This window comes from Podarcis tiliguerta (genome assembly GCF_965153285.1).
Source record: "Podarcis tiliguerta genome assembly, chromosome: 9".
In the NCBI taxonomy this organism is placed as follows: Eukaryota; Metazoa; Chordata; class Lepidosauria; order Squamata; family Lacertidae; genus Podarcis; species Podarcis tiliguerta.
This window is the reverse complement of record NC_139542.1, coordinates 36,326,400-36,349,425: the sequence shown is the minus strand read 5'-3', so window position 1 is coordinate 36,349,425 and position 23,026 is coordinate 36,326,400. Positions and strand designations below refer to the sequence as shown.

Genomic DNA, 23,026 nt, shown 5'->3' with positions numbered 1-23,026 from the left:
TTAGTAATTTTCTGTAATTGAATCAAAACAGATCCCAGAACTAGATAATGAGAGCATGACCTACAAATGAGGACTTTTTGGAAGGCAAAAGGGCTTGTAGCATAAGGCTTTGTAAAGCCATGTGATGTCAAACTCTTCACTTACTTTGTAAATAATGATGCTGGGTCTGGTTTCCAGTGTGACCACTTTCTGTTGCGTGGTTTGTTGAGCAAGATACTGTAAATCAAATGCTGTAGCTGTAATTGTTTTTGGGTTTTTTTTAAGGAAAAAGATTGTACAGTATAGACATATAAGAAAATAGTGCGCGCACACAGATTTCAAACATTACATGATGCGTGACAGTTGGGCATTTTCTCTCTCTGAAATATAGATTTGTATTTTCATCCTCGGATTGTAAATTAGATTTTAATGATGCCAATGGGGAAACATCCATAGCTCAATACTAGAGTACATGCAACCGGGGTGCCAACTTGAATAAAATTTTGTGCGGAGGCAGGTAAGTCCTGCCCTGCATAATCAATCACAGGATGCAGTGCACACACACCATTTTAATGTTTTATGGGGGGTGGGCAAAGGAACCTCGACTCCTAGGAGTTGGTTCCTATGCATGCATACACGTGTAAAAGGTCCAAACTACATGGCAGCTCCAGGTAGGGCTGGGAAAGTTTCCAGTCTCAAATCCTGGCGAGCTTCTGCCGGTTGGACCAAAGTTCTGACTTGGGCCACATTCACAGCCATACATTTAAAGCAGTATGATACCATTTTAAAAGGTCATGACTTGACCCAAAGAATTCTGGGAGTTGTAGTTTAAGGGTGTTGAAGGAGACCCCAGTCCCCTCCCTGAGCTACAATTGCATGTTCCTTGTGAAGAGATATTGATTGTTAAACCACTCTGGGAATTATAGCTCTGGAAAAGGAATTAGGGTCTCCTAACAATTCTCATCACCCACAATGAACTACATCTCTCAGAATTCTTTGGAGGAAGCCATGACTGTTTATAAAGTGGTATCATAGTGCTTTGAATTTATTGTGTGAATATGGCCTTGGTATAAGACCAAGGTACCAAGGCCTTTTTATACCAAGGTATAAGGCCTTGGTATAAGACCTTGGTATAAGACCTCTGTGTTCTCTATTTCAAAGTACTGCACACATTCAGAATCTAAATGGAATGGTTCTGTGCAGATGATACTGCTAGTCTGTAAAGATTTGAATTAAGTTTTGCTGCCTCATGACCATTTAAATATTGATATAAAACTTTTAGGCTTGGTTCTTTTAAAGAAAAATTGTGTAGTATATGATGCTGTTTGCCCATTCTTCATGTTGTTTGCCACAGATGGAGATAAAGAGGACAACCATCTAATTTTGCTAGGATCCCGTTGTCCAGCACTCTGAAGCCAGATATGGGCTTAGATTTATTTATAGGTTTTATAGAAGCTGCCCAATAACATTAATCTTGGTGGCTTGCAAACATAAAATGGTAGATGCAGTATTAAATTAGAATATCATAAAACAACAATCACAGCATAAAAGCAGAAGTAGACAGTTGAAACCAGACCTAGTAATGTTTCAAGTAGACCCAAGAAATCAATGGGCCAAAAGTTATGTTTTATGGCTGTTCAATTTCAATAGGTTTACTCTAAGTCTATCCAACTATGAATGAACCAGGTTTCACCATTTAAAATGAACATTTTAAAAATAATTATAATGAACATTCCCAGGAGCACTTTTTGTTCTGACGTCATATACATGGATTTATATCGGAGCCAGGGTGGAGCCACAAGCTGCCATATTCAATGCAAATTTGGGATCAGTGTCTTCCAACCAAGGCTCCTTGCTGTACATTGGTACATCAGTAGTGTGTAGGTATAATCAGGGCTGGAAGCAGGTGCTGAAGGCCCTTCAGTGGTAGTTTGTTTCTGTACCTGTCCTGGTGGGTGCTGGCACTCACAGTGACATGTAGTTACGAAATAACTTGATTTCATGGATAACAGGGAAATTGGCAGCCACCTCCAGGGGGTGGCATACAATAATTTGGTTAAATGTGCAGCAGCCCAGGCTGCTGTGTATCCATCAGCAGACCTGCCTTTTTTCAAGGGCCTTTCATACAGAGTCATTTTATCTAGCAACAATTTCCTTCTAAGAATCTTCTCTACCTCGTGAGTCCCCATTGGTGCTTCATCAGCCCTCTCAGACACACTCCTAGGCTGTTGTTCCTTTTCTGTTTCTGTCTGCCTCTTGTCGTCCCTTTTCCAGCAAGTCGCTCCTTCTTAGGTCAGAGCTACAGGTGTTCCCAATGCTCCACAGTCCCATTACATTACATTACCCACCCGTTTGGGAGGTGGGGAGTCTAATTCTTACATTCAGCTAATCCAAATGATAGTCCTCAACTCAGCAGGGGGCCCTAAAGAATCCTGAACCAGTTGCTTATTCTTCTGCATTGATGGTTCTACTTCAGATGTAGCTGTATTCTCCCTTCTATGGAACTCACTCCCTTGATTCATTGACTTTGCAAGGTATGGTGTTGTCTTCTGAATCTGTGCCATCTACAAAGTTTGTGCATGAGTATAAGACATTGATGTCTTAACTTCTTTGCATCTCTGAGAACTGGTTTTGTCAGTGAGAAAAATTTATTTGCCCTGTACATTGATTTTGTGGCAAGCTGTTGACCTGTTGTTCTGCAGGATCAGGGCCCTGGTATGGTTTGAGTCTATTTTAGTATAGGACAAAGCTATTCCCACCTAGAACTGGCAATGGTTGACACTGCTAAACTTTTGTGTATCAACCTCTGTATTTTTGCTACAACGCAACAGATAGATGTTTCCACTTTCTCTGGTTCTTGCCTCAGACACTCCCTCACTTGCTATGCATGATTATAGTGCTCCTTTTGCCTCTGTGTGACTTTATGCTGATGGAGCTTCACTGCTGGGCTTACAGTGCTAAAAATATCAACTAATTCAGTAAATATGCGTAGGGTTTGTATATTTTACCGGTACATCTGCTCCATTCAACAATTCTATGGGGAAAGTAGTCTCATTTCCAAACATTACTATATATGGTATGTGGCACGTGGATGACTGCACAATAGATCTGTAGGCCATCATGACATAGGGGAGCATTCTGTCCCAGTTCTGCACAAAAGATAACAACATAGCTGTCAGTGAGAGATTCAAGTGTTCCAGTAGCCCATCTGAATGGTAGGGCATGGTACAGGTTTTTTTTATCTCAAGTACGTTGCAGTTCTTGTGGAATACTCATGATTCAAAATTTCACCCTTGATAAGTGAGACAGGAGTAAGGAGAACATGAACCGAGTTCACTTAGATTCAGGTAGGTAGCCGTGTTGGTCTAACACAGTCAAAATAGATAAAATAAATAAATTGTCCAGTAGCACCTTAGAGACCAACTAAGTTTGTTCTGGATATAAGCTTTCGTGTTCATGCACACTTCTTCAGATACACTGAATCAGAAGTCACCAGACCCTTATATATAGTGGGAGGGGAGGGTGGGGTTTTTGTCAGATTTTCGCCGTCTGCGCATGTGTAGACGCGATTTCTGGTGCCATGGAAGCGAGTCCCCGCTCCGCGCTGCACCTGTTTAGCACAGTGCGTGGGGACTCGCCAAGTAGATGGCTCAGTTCAGGGGCAGCTCATGGGCCGTTTAAACGACCCTCATGGGCCACAGGTTGCCGACCTATGCTCCAGAGGATTACCATAGTGGCAGACCAACAGTTCTACAAATACTTTAGAGACTGTTTGAGCTTCTTGGTCAGGCAGGAAGTGTGTCTCTGCCCACTTAGACAATGATCTGCTATCCCAGAATATTTATTGAGACTTGCTCTAGAGGACTACTTGCTTGTTTGATCACTGTGGGAGCTATGGCTATAACAGAAGTACAGTGGTACCTCAGGTTACAGACTCCGCTAACCCAGAAATAGTACCTCGGGTTAAGAACTTTGCTTCAGGATGAGAAGAGAAATCATGTGGCGGCAGTGGGAGGCCCCATTAGCTAAAGTGGTACCTCAGGTTAAGAACAGTTTCAGGTTAAGAACAGACCTCCAGAACGAATTAAGTTCTTACCCAAGGTACCACTGTAGTTTCATGATTACAAGGATTGCATGTATTTTATGATTTCACCCCATCCTTAACAGTTGTGGACCATCCAGGCTAGTAGAGTTTGTTTGTGGGAGTCCTGTCTTCCCATCCAAAGCAGCCATATCCTGGAAGAGGAAAATAACTACCTCAGCTCCCAGCCTCTGTTCCCCTTGTCTCAACTCCCACCATGTCATCCTTCTGTTCTCCTCCTTTGTCTGTCTCAGCTTGCCATTGCATACCTGAGCCCAGCAGTTCTTAAGGAGTTAGTCATGACACTAGATACAAGACTTGGACTTCTTTGAAGGCGGTGGTTCTAGCAAGATTCCTGCTTCATTTTCAGCAGTGGTTCCTTCTAGTGTCTGAGTTATGATTAAATTATCAACATGTTATCTCTCAGCCTCAGAGTTCTTGTTGGGATTATCAATGCCTGACAGAGCATCAGAATTTGTGTGTTGTTTTCCTGGGTGATGTGCAATCTGGTACTGGAACTGGAACAGAGCCAGGTGCTCAAGCCAGCACAGCAACTGTCCCTGTGGCCCGTAGAAGTTATGAAGCCATCAAAGTGAATTGCGAACTGCCCTTAGCAGGCATTATTTTACCAAGAGGAAATGAAAATGCTTAGTAAATATCACTACAACTAGCGGGTCTTTCTTTGTAGTGATGTAGTTCCTTTCCACTTTGATGGGCACCTTCCTAGCATATGCAACCACTCCCTTCATATCAGCATCTTACTGTGCTAGTTGGACCACAGCAATACCTGACACTGGCGTCTGCATCCAGGATAAATGTTAGCTGGAGGTCTGGGTAAGCCAGAATTGGTGCAGACATGAGCCTTTGCTTTAACTCTAGGAACACTTCTTGGCTGGCTGTGGTCCCCTGGAACTTTTGCCCCTTGTCTGACAATTTGTGTAATGGCTGGGCAACAGTGCCAAAGTTAGCAATAAATCTTCTATAGTATGCAAGTAGATCAGCAAAACTCTGTTTCTCAGCAACTGAGTGTGATGTTGGCTGAGACTGGGTTGCTTCTAGTTGCTTTGTCAGAGTCCGTTCCTATTGCATCTTGGTCTAGGTGCTTCATCACAGAACATATTATATTTTGCTGGTTTCACCTTTAAGTTAGCTTGACAAAGATTCTCTAGTATTGCTCTCATTTTCTGCAGATGTTCTTCAGAAGATATTCCAATGACAATTATGTCATCAAGGTAAACCAGACGATATGTGCCCTATAGGTCTGCCAAGACAACTTCCATCAATCTTTGAAACATAACTGGAGCACTGCAGAGTCCAAAGGGCAAAACATTAAATTGTGCTTCATGGTGAATGCTGTCTTGGGTCGGTCATTAGGATGTACCTCTGTTTGCCAGTCAGCATTGGCCAAATCCAGGGTACAGAAGAAACAGGCACTTCCAAGCAGGTCTAGAGTGTGATCCAATCCAATGGAACACATCACAGTGGGTCAGAGTGCCACCCACAAATGCATGGAATATAAGAATAACTTTGCTGGAGTCAGATCAAAATTCTGTCTGGTTCAGCACTTCACTGATTGGGCTGATAATGGTTTATTTGTGTGTTTCTAATTTATTAAATTGGTCAGTTGCTTTACCTTGCCCAGGGCAACCCAAAGCGACTTACAACCAAACAAACGCCACATCTATACATTAAAACCAGGAATAAAGAAATGCATTAAAAACATCCCATTCTAGACCTTCCACAGGGCAATCATTGGAAGAGGATAGGCCTCTCTCACAGTAATATTGATTAGCTGTTGAAAATCCATGCATATATTTGAATTCTCCCATCTTTGTTCCTTACCAAGACTTCTGCTGCAGCTCGGGGACTTAATGGATGTTTCTTGGTTCCATCATCTGCTGCAGTTGCTGACTAAAATCTGCCTGATAATATACTTGTATCCTCTACTACCCCAGTCTCACAGGTCTTGTATCTCCTGCCTTGATCAGGCATTTGTCAACCCAGTACATCCCAGGTCATCATCTCTTTTGGAAAAACTATCGCTGTAATCTTTCAACAGCTCCTCTCACTGCTTGCTATTGTTTTTATGACACATTCTCTTATTTCAGCCTCAGCCCCTGCACAAAGTGTACTATGTGCTACCTGTTCTTTGTCTTCCTATGAGGGTTATCTTGGTGTTCCTGCCTTGGCGTGATAGCAGTGTCTGGCTATACTGCCAATACCTCAAGGGCCTAATATTCATAAACCACCACGTCCATATGAAATGATCACAGATTCATGTCTTGATACACACTTGAGGCTCTTGTCACATTGGCCACTTGCACTGGGACTCAGACTAACTGATTCTTAGCTGTGGTTCACACAATCAGAATTTCATGTTGGCCTAGCAATATGGGGTCTGGCATGTTTTCCCTTCCTTCTCTGAGATTTTCTTTCATCCTAAGTATAACCAGTTCACTTCATGGGGACAGTGTCACTGTCTTCTCCACAGAAAATTCATCATCTCTGCTTTACCCTCATTGTTGTAGTGAGAGACATTCTATCCTTTAGAGGCCTTGTCTAAAGCATCATATTTTAAAGGAATCTGTCTCCACTAGGGCTTCCCGGATGTGTCTTCTGTGACTGAACTTCCACAAGGTAGACAACGTGTGCCCATGATGAGGGTACCTCTGATATTTCTATGATGCTGAGCTTGGTCTGGTTTAGAACTTGAATCACCCCTGGAAAGGCTTCCATTTCTGCCACCATCCTTTAGTTGTCCTTTTCCCGAATTGTGAATGTACAAGGATAGCTTGTGCTCCAGAAGCAATCAAAATATTAAAAGGAAAGTCCATCCATTTTTGTAGCAACATAGTATTTTGGCCTGGTCTCACTGGCCTGTAAGATACATTGTGGGGGTACTGATTTCTAGGTGGGAGTTTAGCCCATAGTTCCCACCCTGGAAAGTTTCCTGGCATCTTTCAGTAATGTTGCTGTGGGCACTCATGTTTAAAATGACTTGTTCTGCCACAATTCCAACATGGCTGCCGCTGTAATTCTTTCCTGCTTGTAGTGGCACATGCTTTATCCTAGTGGCCTTGTCTCGCTCGTTCTTTTTGAGACTGTGTTGAGACCCTTACTGCTTTCAGTTCACTGATGTCACACAGCATTGCAGTCATGCCTTCAAAGGGTTCTTTGAGATTTGAGCCCTATGTCTTCCATGTACCTGAACATCTGTTTTGGTCTCACACATTTGTCTTGTTGGAGCTGTGCTGTTGTCAGCTGCTTCTGTGGCTTGTTCTAACTTTGTATCTTCTTGTAACCCCTTTAGTTTCTTCTTAAGTAGAACTATTCTGAGTTCCTTCTCAGAACTATGAGCCACAATTTGATCTCAGGTCAGCAGGTTCCTCATGCTGCCATCTTAGCCAGGGTATATCCAAAACCTTGGACAGATTTCTTTTCCTCCACTTTCTTCTTACCAAAAACTATTCAATTCCACTCAGGTTCTGTTGTTCTGTCCAGTGATTGATATAAAGCATTCCTGACAGACGTGTAGGTTCCCAGACCCCTTATGTTAGTCCTTCAAATATCTCCTGGGCTTTGCCTTGTAGTAGAAGGCCAAGGAAATCAAATTTGGTGGCATCGTTCCAGTTATTTATGTGTGCAGCTCATTCAAAGTGATTGATCCAGTTGGCCCAGCTTGGGCTATTTCCAGTATATGCCTCTGGCATCAGAATAGGTTGTTGCAACAGCTTGTCTCCATTGCCCTGTTCAGTTTCACCAGCAGAACTTTGGGGTGTGTTCAGTTAGTGGTCCATTTCCACATATAATACAGTCCTTGCCCAGCTATATGTCTGAAATTGCATCACTGTCACAACTGTAATAAATTTACAAATCATTGGCAATAGGTATGGCCAGCATTGAAGGTGACTGCTGAAGCTATTTCATTGTTAGTAATCTCTGTACTAACCCTGGTGGGTGCCAGGGATCACAGTTGATTAAGTGGGTCATGTGAACAGAGAAACCTGCAGCCACCTAGGGACCACGAGAATCATAGAACTGGAAGGGACCACAAGTGTCATCTCGTCCAACTCCTTGCAACGTAGCAATCTTTTTGCTTAAACCCATGACCCTGAGATTAAGATTCTCATGCTCAACCAATTGGCAGATAAAAGAACTAAGTTACAAGTGCAATAGTCCAGACTTTTACGTTTTATCAGTTCAGCAATAGGCCTGGCGCAGCGTCAGCACAATTTGATGCCTTCCTTCATTTCAAGGGCCTTTTTCACAGTCTATCAACTATCCAAGGGCTACTTTTCTTTCCAAACGGCCAGCATAAATCTCCGTCTTTGAGTCCATTGGTGCTTCACATGTCAGGCACGATGGGACTTGTTGTCCAACAATATCTGGAGGACCACATGTTTCCCATTCCTGCTTTAGAAGTTACATCCATAATGTTTTACTGTTATCTAGTTTAACTGCTCCATTTCTGTAGTATGTTAGGTTTGCTTCATCTAAGAGGGATCAATTGATTATAGGCCTAAACAATCAAGAAGCACCCAAATAAACCTGTTTTGCTGAATGCCGTGGATTGAAAAAACAGGGATTATCAAAGCAGGTCCTACATATAATATTGGTTGATGGGCTGGATTCATGGGACACAAATCATGCAGATCTGATACAACACAAAATGTATACTTTTTCTAGGTAGGAAGCCTGGTTGGAATCTCATGATTCTTCAAAGACTAACATTTATTGTGGCTAAATATGTTCTATCACTAGAAGGCCACAGAAACTAATGGATTCTTTCTGTTTTGCAATATACTGCAGAGAAATTGTATTGTGAAACAGGAGTTCCTCTATGTCAGTTTTTAGATACGCTGCTAGGCAATGCTCTCAAAATCTCAATTTGTTCATGCCTTTCATGGTTTCAAAAAAGGGGAGGGGAGGTTGAGGAAGGCCTCTTATTCAACCTCCATACGTTGATTATATGACCTTTGACTCTGTCATGGGTCATAAGCTGGGGCAGTGCCTTGAAAGGACATGTCTAAGAGTGAGCAATGCCTATTCCACATGGAGTGTTCTGTTTTAGTGCATTAGCCTAGAAGTACTAGTAGCTTCCTAATCCTCTCTTGTTTGACTCTGCTTGTTAACCCCAAGCAATCCTCTCAGGGGCTGAGAAAGCAGCTGTCTTTGGTGAAGAAAACACAGCCTAGCAAAACAAAAATCTCAAACCTTCCCTTTTAACTTTGTATCATCATACCTTTTGGGGAAGTATTGCTAATACAGTGAAATATAAGTTGTGATATGGCCATCAGAATTATTAAAAGGTAGATTTCTCTGACATTTATGGGAATGGGAGTATGCTTGCAGACTAAAGGCAGAAAGACAACTGGAAACCTTTTCCCTGAACCCCTGGGAACAGTGCCATATTTGAAGTACATCGAGTGAGCAGGAGAGAGAGATCTCACATATGCATTGTAAGTGGTCAATCAGGTGCACAGTGCATACTAAATATAGCAGTGAACATTACAACTCACAAAACTAGGCACAAAGCAATTGAAAGCAACAATAAATCAGCTTTGTTAGATCTGCTGTGCCTGTGCTCTTATGTCACCTGTTAATGTTTGAGTACTGCCGACACATAAGTGAAATCAATTTTTTTTCCTGCCTGACCTCTGATGTAAGCACAGTAAGCATCATTAAGAATTGTGAAACAGCTTGGACAAAAGTTTCCCCCTATCGTAAGTTTTTCTTCTCCTTATGACAGCATGGTTGTCATTCACAGCTCTTGGAATGGAGTGAGGTATAAATTGAATGTACGAACAACTAAGCATAAAATTTAAACCTTTTTTGTTTCTAGATATGTCCAGTAGTTTCATATAACATACTTAATTTCTTACTTTCTTTTTACAATCAAAAGACCTGTCTATTTTGTCATTGATCAGGACTATCCATTGCTAGGAAAGAAATTGAAAATAAAACTGCCAGTGTCATAATGCTATTATGCTACTGCCTAGTCTCAACAAGAATATTGCTGATCTGGAAACAGGGCAGAAAAGGGGGAGCAAGATTATCAGGGATCGCAGAAGGGAAAGATTACAATGTTTTGGACTTCTTAATTTGGGGGGAGGGAGGTGAGTAAGGGGGGGACCAAGGTTTATATAAATATGTATACATAGAGTGGGGAAAGTGAACAGAGAAGTTTCTCCCTCTCTTATAAAACTAGAATCAGGAAACATCCAGTGAAGGCAGAAGGAAAGACTTCACAAAGTGCATAGTTATGGAATTTGCTAGATGTAGTAATAGCACCAACTTAGATTAAAAAAGGATGAGACAAGTTCATAGTGGATCCGGCTATCAGTGACTGCTAGTCATGATGGTATAAAGGTATAAAGTCTGTTTCCAAGTTCAGCAGCAGAATGCCTCTGAATACAAATGGTTGAGAAATAACATAAGCAGAAAGCTTATGTTATTATGTTATGTTATCCTGCTTTTGGGCTTCCCAGAGACATCTAAGTTGGCCGCTTTGTGGAAGAAGGCAGTGCTAATGGTCAGCAATGGTCAACACAATTTCACTGTTCTACATTGTTGTTTTATGATAAATTGTTTTCTCATTTTGTACTTTTCTGTTGTGAACTGCCTTGGGATCTTCGGATGAAGGGCAGTATACAAATTTAATAAATAATAATAACTTTGAACCCAGTGAAGATGCAGTACCAACACAGGTTCTCGGAACACAAGTACATTCAGCAATGAATAGGTTGCTATATGCTCATTCCTATGACCAGTTACTCAACATGACCTCTTCACAGAACTAATGTGTTCTACATCTGCTGCCATTACCTTGATGGTCCACAACCAAATCCTAACAGTTGTGAGCCACTGATTTGTGGTCCAGGATGGGTGAGTTAGTGATCTGCAGGCTCATGCATACCAGATGTGTGCCTGCAACAGACATTTTTTCCTAGCTGCTTCCTGTTCGGCAAATCTTTTGCCAAAACCCCAAATCCACTTTTAAATTTCCTTGAGTTTAAAAATTGCCTTGTGGTTTGCTGTTAGCTGCAGAAAAGGAAATGTCCAGAAAGCTTTTAGTGTGGGTGTACCTTACCTCACTGGAACATGGCCAGAGGGCCTAGAACTGTGACCTAAATATTACTAATATTCCGAATTCTGAAATAGGAAGACATTTTGCAAAAAAAAAATATGCATAAGCCTAATCAATTATATTATTGTACTGCAGAGTGTATGTGAACAGCATTGCAGAATTTGAAAGGTATTCTTTCCCTTTGTTTCTGGGATTGAGGAAGTAACATTGAAACTCACAGAACAGTTTGGAGCAATTGTTGGGCAAAACAAGAGAGTCTAAGGCAGGGGGGCAGAAAAGAATGCAGAAGCGATATCCTGGCTCCTAAAACTCCCTTTATTACTTCTGCCTTTATCTGATGTCTAAGCCTTTAATAGAAGCTGCCAACACTCCATATGTTTGTGTTTTTGAAAGTGATAGCTAGGGTACTTTAAATTGCTTTTATTGATGCCTGCAAGGAAAGGAAACCATATTGGTTCCCCAGCTTCCAAAATGTGGACACTGTAGTATTCACAGGACCTGCAACAGAATGTTGCAGTTTAGAAGACTTTTGTTCATGCCGTGTCTTTTTCCAGAATTCCCCCATTCCTTTCCTTACCACCTACTGTAGTGTTCTCTTTCTTTGCCTTAAAAGTCAGTCATGCATTATTTGGCCACTGAAGCCCTTTCTCATTTGGCAGTTTTGTTTTTTCTCCTCTTTGATTTCCACCTCCCCCCCAAAAAAGGTGTGTGTGTGCTCTTGCAGACCTTAGGATAACTCTGAGCCTACTGAGCCTGTTGTGCATGGAAAGGGCCATTTGGGTGACATAAGCATCTACACTCAGAGAATGAGCTCACTATTATTACATATGTAGGAATGTTAAAATCAATTCAGAGCCCCTTCCTGATTGCATTGACTTCTTTTGAGTGCTGGTTCTATCTTAGAGGCATGCTTTATAGTTTATCCTCATTTTAACAGAGCTTTCTATTCGATAGACCCATGAAAACAAGAGCGTCAGTATCCAAAGAAGCATGGTAAAGCATTTTTATTTGTGCTGGCAAAACAACAAAAAGTGTGGGCTCCAGGAAGAGCAGTATTTACCCAAAGACAGGCAACCCAGTTATCCTTGGATTTCAGACCACAGCCAGACATCACAGGCTGAATACAAGCTGCTGCAAGGTGTGGCCCCTTGGCATTGCAGGAATCTTTTTGCTCACCATGGGGCTTGATTCCACAACCCTGCGATTGAGAGTCTCATGCTCTGTCACCTGAGCTTTGGGGAGCCACAAATCATTACTCAGTACCTTTTGCCTCTTCTTTTCAAAACCAGTTCTAGTTCTATGCATTTCATAGTAAGTTGCATGGATTTTAGAGGCAAAACAGTCTTAAGATAAAATAAGAACGATGTTGGCACAACATAATGGTGCCTAACTAGAGACCATAAACAACTGTTTAGTTCATACAAGTGGTTTTTTATGTTGATTTTTATTTTATTTTCCCCAATGAAAAGTTTTGCCAGCTTCATGACAAAATGAAATTATTCTAAAACGCATCAATTTTTTTTAAAAAAGAGAGAGGTATACTTCTTTTTTGTGGAAGATCAATATTCTTTTAGTTCAAGTGGTCAGGTAATCAAACCTTGCATCACTGTGCTCCAGTTTCACTGCCCACCTATGAAACAGATATAAACTTTAAAGGATACATTCTTGGAGATAAAGCTAGAACATATGGATTCTAGCCATTTCCCCAAGAAATATATATTTTTCTTTGAAGTTGAGACTCATGTGATTCTAGATACGCCAAAGAGAACTCAAGCTGTTTCGTGGTATTTTCCGTCTCCTTGAGGACATACTGTAGTGGTATGTCCATTCCTATAAGTTGCCTGTACATAATTAGTGCTGATGAAGGCAAGGCCACACACAACTCGGAGTATGATTCCATCCCTTAAGTTTTGTTGGCTGGGCATGGCAGCATTGCTCCTACACCAACTTGTGCTAATGGATCCCCTACATGAGTACAGCTAGCTCCCTCTTCCAACCTTCACCAAACATACTGAGTTAGGGAGTGAGAGTGTAGGGTGTACAATGTCACATGCAGGGCTTTCCACTTCCCTTTATTCACACATTTAATGTGACCAACACGTGACTAGGGCTTTGCTCTGCAGTCGGCCATGACATACCACTAGAAGTATGTAACCCCATGAAGGGACAGCATGTGTCTTATCAGAGGTCTTTCCTCATTCTGCCCCCCACATCTAAAGAACTAGAAGCATGAAACTGGGTGCTTTGGTGGTGTGGGCATGTGGGCTACTCTGAACAAAGGAACCGTTTTGTGCAATCAATGACTACTCAGCAGTTGGGGAAAACAGAGACACACCACAAGAAGAAAGTATTCAACAGGTGCCAAAGAGACAATAGAAGTAGTGCCTGACTGATATGCAACAGGAAAGACTTCTAAAAAGTAGGTGCTGCTGCCACAGATTCTGGCACAGCGTGGAAGAGACCTCCTGATAAGATGGTATCTGGAGGATGATGCCCTTTCTTGCAGAGAGCAGTGATCAGTTGGTTATACAAGGGGTGAGATTTAGCAAATAAGCGGGTGCTGGTGTAGCAATCCTGTTATCCAACAGGCTGTAGAGTTGCCACATGTCCTACTTTGCAGAGGATAGCCCTCTCTTTGAAGGAATCCTCTGTTTGAAGGGCTGCCTGGTCTGTCCAGCTTAAAGATAATGAAACAGAAAAGGGGAGATCAGGAACCTTGAAGTTGCTCATCAACAGTTGGCAGCACTTTGCCACACATTCTTCCCTGCTATGGCAAAATGTACTGTTATTTCTATTTGGAGCATAGTCCTTTTAAATGCGAATTTCTGCATATAAATCGGCAGCTGCAAATTTTATGCACATCTGCACCTTTTTTGTCCTCTTCTTTGGCGATGCACATTGTCAAAAAATTAGAAATGCAGATGCCCATGCTCAAAGGTTGTAGAAGTATTCCCCATTGAGGGAAAGTCAGGAAAGGGTAGAAAGGGTACTTTCTACCCTTTCACTGTGTAGAAAGGGAGCATAGTATAGGTGTGCAGTGATGTGATGGGTGGATGGCAGTGCATTGTCCAAGGACACAGCCAAAGTGTAACGAGTGTTAGTTTTAGTTTCTGCAACTACAGTTTCTGCAACTGCAGTTCTTATGATTACATTGGCAATGGCAACCTGGTGTACCAGGGCTATAGAATAATATCAAGTACATACAGACTCCCTACAAAACAACAGCATTCTTCTGGTAATGGAAAATAAATTTCTTATGAGTAAGCATTCTAATATAAAGGTACAGATTTATTTTTATAATGCTTTTCCTAATAAGCCAATTGTAATTGCATTGAGCCTGTCCTGGTAATTTAAGACTGTCTTGATAATTTAAAACGATATCTTCTTGTAATAGGTATTGATAATGTACAGATAAAAAACAGAAGACAAATAAAATTCTGGGAAGCAGATAATTGGCTGATCTATCAGCCTTAGAAGTGTGTGTGTTTGTGTGTGTGTGTGACCAATAATATGTTGGCTGTGTGAAAGTAGGCTTGGATTGCTAAAGGAGATAGTGGTATATATCAAGTAGAAAGGCATCCTTTCAGATGAAGAAATGAACCAAGTTGTTGGCCTGTGTTTCTTTAGAGACTTCCTTGTTTATTTTTGCGAGGTATTCTTGGAACTGATTTGCTAATAATAGAATCATAGGGTTGGGCATTGCTTCCTCTTGTCACATGATAGAACCACCCATTCAGCAATTCCCCACACGTTGGTTTAGGGAGCCACACAGAGTTCAGTGGCACAGCCTGTGCATGCCCAAGGTCCTAGCTTCAGTGAATCTGTGCCATGTTCAAATAAAATGAGGAGGACCATCCGCTCTAGGGGCCAAAAGTAGACTTCAGGCCTCTCTGTCCAGGCTTTTTTTCCCCATCTGGAGCTCACAAGAACTCAGCTCTGACACGTCTCAGGTGGGCACCATTGCCATTCTATGAGAACAAAGTGAGCTCTGGCACTTCTTTTTCTAGAAAAATAGCATATAGGTGAAATAGTATTTCACACCCTCCTTGATTGTTTTTGTGTGGCTGGACTTGGCTACTGCTTTTTGTTCACTTGGATAAAGAATGTGTGTGGAAACTAGCGTACTGTGAAGATAAAATGAAAACTGCAGGCTCCACCGACTTTTACCTCTGGGCCCACACACCAGTGGCATGTGGCCCTCAGATGATTGCCCAGAAAGGAATATGGCCCTTGGGCTGAACAGAGCTCCCCCTCCTTGAGATAAAAGATCTTAGGACTAGGGCTGAGGAAGGTCTCTGCCTGAAGCCTTGGTGACCTACAGTCGGTAGACAATGCTGGGCAATATGGACCAATGATCTAGTGCTTTATAAGGCAGCTTCACATGCTGTGCTGTGCAGTCTAGGCCATTGTGCATATGCAGAGAACAAGCACATACAAAAATGGCCACAGAACCAACTGCTCCAGGTGAGTCCAGTTTGCAAGCCAACCAGTCCTCTGACTTTCATCCCCCAGGTGCATTTTAAACAAGCAAAATAGGCTTCCTTCATCTTGTATTTAACTAGGTATGGGTTTGCCTCTCACACAGATTGCGCAGTAACTCTTCAACTTTGCTGAATATTGCTGGTGCATGATGGAACACGCTTGCGCACTCTTCTTACAAGTCAGTGCTCTCTGCACCTTCTTTCTCCCCTGGAAGAGAGACTGCAATCTGGTTGCCTTGGCGACCTTGGCAGGTTTAAATGAGTAGCTGCACTAAAAAAAAATGTTGCTTGCATCCAAGTGCATTGATGTTTTAATCTGAGTGGCCTTAAAAAATTTTTTTTAAAAGGGCATTGTATTCTTCATGGCTCAACATTATTATGAGGTTGAAGTACTCTTGTGTACACTCTGAGGGCCCACAAAGGTTTTCAATACAGTTCTGAGGAGGAGGAGACTCTTCATTGGGCTGGGGAGACGAGGTGGTGTTTTAAGAAGCTGATTAGAGGATGAGGTCAGGTCAGGTTCCAGCTTCAAAACTGATTACAGGCTGTTGAATGTACTGAACCAGGGAACAGCTAGTTTTTCTTTATTATTTATTGGAATGAGTACAAAGTTAAAGTGAAGCTTTCATCTCGGGGTTCACCAGTCCTTGTTAAAGGTGGTGGTTTTGCCTTTTAAAAATTGTAACCTTCAAAAAACAATGTTTCCCAAACAAACATTTGCTCCTTACAGTAGCCTGTGGGCTTCTTCAAGGTGGGGTATGTGGATGGTTTTTATTTTGTTTTATTACACTCTACTGCACTTCCTTTCATCATGGAACCCAAAGCAACCCAAAGACATGGTTCCCATCTATGCAGTGACCCAACCCAGACCTTCAGTAAGGTGTTGGCCTCACATGGCAGTAGATCATATCTTGAGCCTCATATACCTCCAGGTTATATCTTGGACTGTCAGTTATGAGAAGAAGTAGGGTGTTGTCCATAACTCCTATACCAGGTTGGGCTACGTATCTGCCTAATATAGAACTGCAGAGGTCTTTCACATCACGTGCTACCTGATCCTTTTAATTAGCAATGCCAGTGTTTGAGCCTTGGACCTTCTGCACGCAGAGCACATAGTCTACTACAGGATGATGATTCCTCTCTCCTCCTTGCCCAGTCCCCATCCATAACAGGCAGCTTCTTTCCTGTGGACCCAATGGACCCTTCTTGTCCATTGGTTCTAGAGCGCTTCCAGATCCAGTATTGTATCAATTGTTAATCCTAGGAAGAGTAGACACAGTAAAACTAACTGACATGACTAATGTAGGTCTGCTAATTTCAGTGGGTCTACTCGTGAGTATAATTTAGTTGGGTACAACCCACAGATTAGAACTTGGGACACTTCATACTACTTGAAACAAAAAATTTCCCTGCCACACACTAGCAACAACTAACTGGATCTCTCATAGCATTTAAATTGCAATTCAGCAAACATCTAAATGGGACATGTCTTGTTATTTTGCTGTTCTTCACAGTTCTGCTTATTATTAATTGATTCTGTTAATTGTCTGATACAGATTTATGTTTTGTATGTTTGGTGGATGTATGAATGGGCTCAGTTAATAATTCTGTATCCAGGTATTCGGCCATTAATGTTACTAGAGTGATCTTTTAAACCGCTTTTCTTTACTGTATCACCACAGTATTCATGTCATTAGATTCTACCTTCCCCCAAATATTCTTGGTGACTCATAATAGTATAGTATTTCCATGACTCTTTTTATTGTATGAGGTGTTCTCTTCTTAAAGCAATCCTGCTATTAAAGATATCTGGCGAGAAGAGATAGCATCCATTTAATTTTAATGTTACTATTGTTCTTTATTGCCTTTTGATTGGTTAGCCTGGTGCACAAAAAAGTCCTTGGTCATATCTGTGTCTCTCTGAATGCCTATTGTGAGCAAGAGCAATCCAGGGTCACTGCCCTTTAAACACTGCCAGTCAGTTCTTGGGAGGGAGAAGATATGTTAGAACTGCCAGTGATGAGAAAATGTGGTTAAAGAAGCAAACAATTTTCAATTGAAAAATGACAGTTCTATTGGAAGTGCTCTTCATTTTAACTCTCTCCCCCCCCCCCCCTTTAGACTACAATCTTATGAAACAGCTAGTTTCTTTCTCTTCCAAGGAAGAACTGACTTGCTTTTTTGTTATAGACTGGGGGCAGGGAGAGATGAATCCATGTTCTTGGAGCCTGATATAATGATTTAGAAATAAACATCACATAGTCATAAATCTTAATATTTAGCAGTTAAGTGGCATTATGCCGGATTGAGCTATGTACAATTTCTGGGTGGGGTTCAAAATCTTACATGTCATGTGTGAATATAAGTAAAGAAAGAGGTCCCTTGGAAGTAGGATTAATTATGAAATCTGAGAATTGTAGCTTTGTGAGTGGAATGGGGTTCCTAACAACTCTCAGCACCCTTAACAAACTACAGCTCCCAGAATGCTTTGGGGGGGAGCTGCGACTGTTTAAAGTGGTATAATACTACTTCAGATGCATAGTGCTGATGGGGCTATAATGGCTAACTGTGATAGTCATATTGCAAATACATTTGCTTGTCCTTATTTCTCAAGTCAAGCATACAAATGGTTACATCAAAGCCCTAAAGGATGAGTGTTCTCTGCTTTTTCCTATATCACTTACTGAAATTTTTCTCTTGTGTAATATCCAAAGCAGCATGTAAAAATAGTAAAACATATTGCAGTAAGCCCCACAACTTACGTGGGAGCTATGTTCCGAAGATTGTGCCTAAAGCCAAAGTCACATATAGCCGGAACATATTGGGTTCATTCGGAGGTGGGATTGCCAACATCTTTTTTTCTTTTTTCTTGGATGCTTTACCCCCTTTCTGCCCCCTTTTTATTTTTATTTTTTTTGCCAAGCATGTAAAGCTGAATTTGCACAAGTTAATTGTGTAACTCATGGGGTTTCTGTATGAAACAATCTACAATTGAAGTACCGATATTCAGGGCAATACACTGTGGTTGGCGGTATATGCCAAATCAGTATCAATGGTATTGGAATCTCTGGGTGAGGAAATAGGTTTTAAAAATATGCTGAAAACGTAACATAGTTGGTGCTAAAGTGGTATCAAACTAATGTTTATTGAGAATCTTTTTGTCAACTTCATAGGACCTCATTGAGTCCTATAGATACACTTAACTTGGACAGAACCTGAAATGAAAGTGATTCCCTTTGATTTTCCACAGATGGTACCCGGCAGGAAGAAGCTGAAGGTGAGCTTAGTGAGGAAGATCACTGGTTTGGAAACTCTTCGGAAACCCCATCAGAAGCATCCTATGGAGAAGTCCAGGAGAACTTCAAATTATCCTTTGAGGATAGGATCCAAGAACAGTCCACATCTCCAGACACTTCCCTGGGGAGTGCAACTCCTAGCAGCAACACCCTGGAGCTAGCAGCTGTTGAGAACGAGGCTTTGAGGGACGTGTTACAGAATAAAGAACACCTTTCCCCCGGTGTGTCTTCTGCATGTGAAGATGACACTCCTGGCCCCAATAAGCCACTGAGTAGTAACCTGAGACGTCTGCTGGAGGCTGGTTCTCTCAAGCTAGACACTAGTGTTGCAGTTAACGGCAGGGTTGAGTCCCCTGTAAATCTTGGCTCAAACATCTCCTTTTCTCCACCTACGCATCATGCTCAGCAGCTAAGTGTCCTTGCTAGAAAGCTGGCTGAAAAACAGGAACATAATGACCAATATGGCTCCAACAACCGGTTTATATGGAATCAAGGCAAGTGGCTGCCCAACTCGGCACCATCTTGCGGTTTGTCTCCGGACTCAGCCATCCTAAAGTTGAAAGCTGCTGCCAATGCAGTCCTTCAGGACAAGTCGCTTTCTCGAACTGAAGATCCTATCAGGTTTGAAACCTTTTCTTCGCCATTTAGTTCCCAGTCTGCAAGCTCCACCTTAGCTGCGCTATCAAAGAAAGTCAGTGAGAGAAGCATGACTCCTGGTCAGGACCACCCACCGCCAGCTAGCTCTTTTCTTTCTCTCGCCTCAATGACTTCTTCAGCAGCCCTTCTCAAGGAGGTCGCTGCAAGAGCTGCAGGCAGTCTTTTGGCTGAGAAGAAAAAGTCACTGGTTGCAGAAGATCCCCTGCAGCTTTCGGATATGAAGCAAGAGAAAGTAACTCCACCGCAGTCTTTGGAATTATTGTTACTCCCAGCCCCTAAAGGAAGAAGTTCTAAAACCTCTAATCCAGGTATGAGCTGTCATTCTGCTGAGAGTTAAAGCATCGTACGCATTTTCAGTTCTGCATTGTTTCAGTGCGTTAAGGAAACACAATGAAGCAGAAGGCAGTTAAAATAATATATGTGATGGATCAGAGTCCTTAGCCTCCTGCATGTCTGAAAGGAAACTGGTGTTTAATACAGTTCTCTCTGAAATCTGGGCTCATTATCCAAACCGAATTTAAAATATTTTAAAAGTCATTTTTAGGGGAGGAGATAAAAGGGTTATTGCTAGATAGCACATATCAGTGAATGTGTGATTTTTTACTTAAAAGAGGCTAGAATGCATTTTAATAGCAGCCAAACGCCATATGACATCTCCCTCACCTTGTCAGCTCCTCGTCCTGTTCCTCCAAGCCATGGAAGGGACCGTGCTTGCGTACACTTTAGGCCAAGGATGGGGGAACCTGTGACCCTCCAGATGCTGCTGTACCAACCAGCATGGCCAGTGGTTAGGGATGATGGGAGTTGTACATCTCACAACATCTGGATGGCTTCAGGTTCTCCACCTTTCATTTAGGCTCTTTTCACAGCTTCAGATGAATGTATGTTTGTCAGGGGGAAGGTGCCGTCTCCCTTCTTGATGAAACAAGGATTCCAAATGGCTGAACAGGGTTACAGCCTATTTGCAAAGCAGGGGGTTTAAAGCCCGTATAGGTTGTTCTCTTCTTCCTTTGAGGACGGAGTGCCTGCAGGTGCTACAAATGCTACAAAAATCACATTTAACTGTTACAAATGAGGTTAACCATATCACTAGGCAGAAGAAAATGAACAGGTTTTTCCTAATTATGCTCCGTAGAATCTATCTATCCTTATTTTTATCACTTTACTGCTTTAGTCCGTAAGGGCAGAATTCAGTTGTTTGCCCAAAGATAATTCTGCTAGCAAACAACAGATAAACATTTTAAACCATAGATGATAAGTAATGAGATATATATGAATTCTAATTTATTCTTTAGTATACGCACCCCATATTTTTGTTTCCATGGAAATATTGTTGTAGTTCAAAGAAAGTTAACATTTAATCATTTAATATTCTTAGTATGCTTTTTTTTAAAAAAGAAATAAAACTTATAAGTAACCATGACTTTTTTGGAGTAGCAAGCAGTGGAACTAGATTGCCACAGGCTTTCAGATCCTGGGTAAACTTTGCAGAGAACATTCATGACCATGTAGAGAACATGGTCTAGTGGCTTGTAGTAAAGTTTGATTATCCACCAAGCCTAGACTAATCGGTAGAGTAATAATAATAATAATAATTCATAAAACCATCCAAATGGAGTACCATCCATGGCATGCAATGAATATTCATTACATATGTTTTAGTATTTTTAAGCTGATCTGCATCTCCCCAAACAGAAAAGTGGGGTAAAAATAATAAAACCAAATCAAACTTTGCGGGGAACAAGTAAAAAAAGGAGAAACAAACCAAATATAACTTGCTGGGTGACAATGGGAGACTTCTAGGCCCACTAACATAACTTCAAGAGTCAGGATAGCTTTTGAGCCTCTCCAAGAGAACCCATTTTCCTTTGTATGTCCATGTACTCTGGAATCTCAGGTCCAGTTGTTACATTCTTAAGGACACACACAGTCTGTTGTGTATTAACAGGCCATTTATGAAGCCCTAGGTAAAAATCAAATAAGTTTACAATACATATTTTTGGTGTTGCTTTGGAAACATCTTACACAGACTTGACTGTTTGTTTGACACTTCATAGTAGCCTAACGGCCTGCTGGATCAGTCCAATGGCCCATCTACTCCACCATCCTGTTCCTCCAGGGGCTAGCCAGGTGCCTCTGGGAAGCACGCAAGCAGGACCTCAGCACAGGGGCATTCTCCCCTGCTGCCATTTCCAGCAACTGATCTTCAGAAGCATTACTTTGCTTCCTTGTTTGACTTGAAAATAACTAGATGATAATCAGACGAATAATAATCCTTTACCTTTTTCTTCTTCGTTTTTAAAGAGGAGTTGGGCTGTTTTTTAGGCATATGGTACTCTGCAGTATTTGTCACTGCTGCAAAAATGGTACCGCTTGCAGAAAGAGGTCACTGTTTTGGGAAGAAGAAAATTTTGAGCAATTGAGCTGTGTAGAAACTGAGTATAATCGCAGTGGAAATAAATCTCATGCATTCCTTTGATTCTTTTCATAACTATAGTTTTATGGCATTCTGTATATTTATGGCATACACAGTATATTTCATTTTTTTGAAGCTTGCTTTGTTATTTTTGTAGACCTCCTGCTCATATAGCCATGAGTCCTGTTCAGTTGCCATTAAGATAAATGTGATTTCCCTCAAGAATTATATCGGCAGCATTTCTCATATACTATATGGCCAGGTAAAGAATGGCTCAAATAGATGGAGAATTTGTTTCTTTTCATCACCATTAGCATTAGTCTGATGGTTGCAGAATCCCGAAGAAGCAGCAAGAGAGGAAGCGTCACTCACTCTTCCTCTTCCTCTGCTTCCATGTTTGTGTAATAGATATTGAGTCAAATACAGGAACGTGGGTCAGCACTATTGAACCATCAGCACAGCCAGATATGGTATTGTTCTCATAGGATATCATTATAATTATTTCATTTATGCATTGCTACACATAAAGTACCCCAAAGGGATTTACAATTCTATAAAACAATATAAACAATTGCATATATAAAAACAATTTTATAAAATCACAAGTATCTATATAAAGCATTTTAAAAGAACAACATAAATAAAATCAATACAAATCCAATACAGAGGCTAACTGGAATGAAGATCTCCACTTAGAAGGCTTGTTGAAAGGAGAATGCCTTCAATAGGTGCCAAAAGGAAAATAGTGAAGGCACCTGCCTGAAATGTAATGGGAGGAAGTTCCAAAGGGCACACTAAAAACCCAATTCCAACATCGTGCAAGGTGGACCTCATGGTAGGATGACAACAACAGCAACAATTTGAGTATTTATATTCTGCCCATCCGGCTGGGTCATCCGCTGAAAACTGCCTTCAAATGTCTTCTAAGATGTCTTCATATAGTTGTTTATCTGTTTGACATTTGATGAAAGGGTGTTCCACAGGGCGGGCACCGCTACTGAGAAGGCCTTCTGCCTAGTATCCATAGGA

At 41.4% G+C, this 23,026-nt stretch overlaps 1 protein-coding gene across 5 annotated transcripts in view; it reads left to right on the top strand.

The window, feature by feature from the left end:
- The window catches only part of ZNF827 (zinc finger protein 827), a 115,392-nt gene that overhangs the window by 11,957 nt on the left and 80,409 nt on the right, over positions 1 to 23,026 (top strand). For 4 of the 5 annotated variants that reach the window (XM_083457052.1, XM_083457048.1, XM_083457050.1 and 1 more), the window contains exon 2: positions 18,879 to 19,889. In XM_083457052.1, coding sequence (XP_083313178.1) covers positions 18,879 to 19,889 — 1,011 coding nt within the window. Of the gene's footprint in view, positions 1 to 3,089; positions 3,327 to 18,878; positions 19,890 to 23,026 lie in introns of those variants that run through there. The other variant, XM_083457049.1, reaches the window with a different exon arrangement.